Here is a 2,654-nt window from a genome sequence, read left to right on the forward strand (position 1 = left end):
AGATTCTGTGAGGAAACTTACAAGAGGGGCCTGTCACCATAGAAGGTAACAGAACAACAGACTTAGAGGGGACCTTGGAGGTCTTCTAGTCCAACCCCCTGCCTAGCCAGGAAACCCTCCTCCCTTCTGGACAATTGGCTCTCTTCTTCAAAAGCCTCCAGTGATGGAGCACCCACAACTCCTGGTGGCAAGCGGTTCCACTGGCTAATTGGGCTCACTGTTAGGAAAATGGTTCATGCTTACGACGGGTTGCAGTGTCCCGGCGTCACATGATCCCCTTTGGCGACCTGACAAAGTCAAGGCGGAAGCCCAGATTTGCTTAACGACCGTGTCACTAACTGCAGGGATTCACTTAACTGAATCACCCGTTCCATTAGTATGGTTGTTAACAACCGCAGCCAGAAAGGTAAAATGGGCAAAACTCACTCAAATGCCTCGCTCAACACCAGAAATGTTGGGCTCCGTTGTGTCGTAAAACGAGGAGTCCCCGTACAGGCAGAGTGGTAACTCCGCCTTTCTTGGCCCCTGCACGTGCCAAAGAAGGAAGCAGCTCCGTGCCACGCCTCTTCTGAGAGGCCGGCCAATCCGCGTCGACCCGCCTTTGGCACTCCCAACCAGTCCCTGCTTTCCGTTGTAGCCCAGCCCCCGCCCCCTCTGCTCCCGCTCTGTTGATTGGAGGAGATTCCCCGGCGCGCGTTTGAAATCAGTCTCGCCCCCTCGCCTGGCCGCGCCCCTTTCGCCGAGGGGTTCAACGCATGCGCAAATAAACACTTTCAACAGCCCCTCCCTTCTCGAGGGCTTTCCAAGCTGGCCTAGCTCCACTTCCGGTCCAGCGCGCGGCCCGTCGGGAAATGTAGTCTGTCGGCTTCCGGGTCCCTGCGTAGAGCGAGGGTCGTTCCTGCACCTGGACGGCTCCAGAGTCCGCTGCGCTGCCCCCCCACTCCACTCCACGCAGCCCTTGCACGTGGGGAGCAGCAGGGAGGGTCATCGGGGGGGAGGGGAAGGAGAGGAGCCAGAGAGGAGGGGGCGTCCCCTGCAGCCCCCCCTCTCTGAAAGTCTGCTGCTGCTTTTGGGGGGGGCTGCTTCTGTCAGCTTTGCACCCCCGACGGTCGCTCTTGCCGGGGGGGGGCGTCTAAGGGGTGCCCTAGCCAGACTGTAAGCCCCCCCCACCGTGCCCAGCCTGCTCCCACTATGGTCCGCGCGTTCCTGATCCTCACGTTGCGCGCCCGCCCCGGGGAGGAGGAGGTTGAGCCCTGCCGGCTCCTCTTCTGCAAGGTCTTCGCGGCCGGAGGGGCGGCAGACGCTTCGCGCCCGGAGAAGGAGCGCCTGCGGACGGTGGCCAGGTGAAGGCAGGTGGGGGTCGGGGTGGGATGGGTGGGGGGGAGCAGGGCCGGGCCATCCCTCCTTTGGGGCGCGGGGTTGAGGGACGCCCCTCGGGGTCCCAAGGCAGCTAATGCTGTGCCCACCCCAGCCCCCATCTCCACTTAGATCAGAGGTCCTGAAACTCGGCCACTTTAAGACTTGTGGACTTCAACTCCCAGAATTCCCCAGCCAGCCTAATTTACTCTCTTGTAATCCCTTTCTCTGCAATCTCTCCAGTTAGATCAGAGGTCTTCAAACTGGGCCACTGTAAGACTTGTGGACTTCAACTCCCAGAATTCCCCAGCCAGCCTAACTTACTCTCTTGTAATCCCTTCCTCTGCAATCTCTCCACTTAGATCAGAGGTCCTCAAATTCGGCCACTTTAAGGCTTGTGAGAGATACGCCCACCACCAAGGGAGGAAGGAAGGGACTTTCAGGTCCTTGCCTCTGAACTCATCTTCCTCTCCCCCCTTCTGAAATGGGAAAGCCCCCTCCCACAAAAACATGGTGATTGCTGACTTCCCTTTGTGTCTACAGGCAGGTGGAAAAGGCCTGCCGGCTGCAGCTGAGCCTCTTGGGGAAGCATCCTTCTGAGCACCTTCACCAGCCGCTCCCTGAGGAAGCCGTATCTCTTCAGGAGACCCCGTTCGGGGTCTTCCGCCTCCCCACAGGTGACCCCTTCTCTGAGGACAAAACGGTGGTCTGGATGGGGCTCCAGCACTTGGCGTTTGCTCTGGTCTGCAACCCCGATGAAAACCTGATGCTTGCGGAGGGCACCCTGAGGCTCCTGGGCAGCACGTTGCTGGAGCACCTCAAGCTTCTGTCCACGGGGAGCGATGTGCTGCTGAAGGCTGACCGGACGGAGGCCGTCCTGGAGAGGTTCCTTCCCCACGGACAGCTGCTCTTCCTGAACGACCAGTTTGTGGCGGGGCTGGAGAGAGAGCTTGGCAAATGAAAGGCTCTTGGAGGAGGAGGAGGAGGAGGAGGAGGAGGAAGGGATTTCCACCTTTCCAAGACGGATTCGCCGCTTCTCCCAGCTTCCTTTTGCTTCTTTTGTATAACTTGAGAAATGATGGGAGGGGCATGAAAAGTGCTTTACCTGCTTGTAAAATGGGAGGAAGTTTTTCAATCAGGCTGTTTGAATAAGATTCAAGATTGAATAAGCATTTTCAACCACTGTTTATTTTTGTCACCCCCCCCCCCCCAAAGTAACGTAGTCGTCTTTGGTCAAGAGGGATTTGAGGTCAGTGGTGAAATTCAAATTTTTCTTACTACCAGTTTGGTGGGTGTGG

The 2,654-nt window shown here is 57.9% G+C and overlaps 1 protein-coding gene across 1 annotated transcript; it reads left to right on the forward strand.

Annotated features, from left to right (window-relative positions):
• Positions 1-849: 849 nt before the first annotated feature.
• AP5S1 (adaptor related protein complex 5 subunit sigma 1) lies at positions 850-2,528 on the forward strand. Its single transcript, XM_081960005.1, has 2 exons — positions 850-1,343; positions 1,900-2,528. Exons 1-2 carry the CDS (start codon positions 1,192-1,194, stop codon positions 2,315-2,317), a joined length of 570 nt encoding a protein of 189 aa, XP_081816131.1. The 5' UTR covers positions 850-1,191; the 3' UTR covers positions 2,318-2,528.
• Positions 2,529-2,654: the final 126 nt, after the last annotated feature.

The sequence above is a fragment of the Natrix helvetica genome (genome assembly GCF_964273705.1).
Source record: "Natrix helvetica genome assembly, chromosome: 7".
NCBI classification, from domain to species: Eukaryota; Metazoa; Chordata; class Lepidosauria; order Squamata; family Natricidae; genus Natrix; species Natrix helvetica.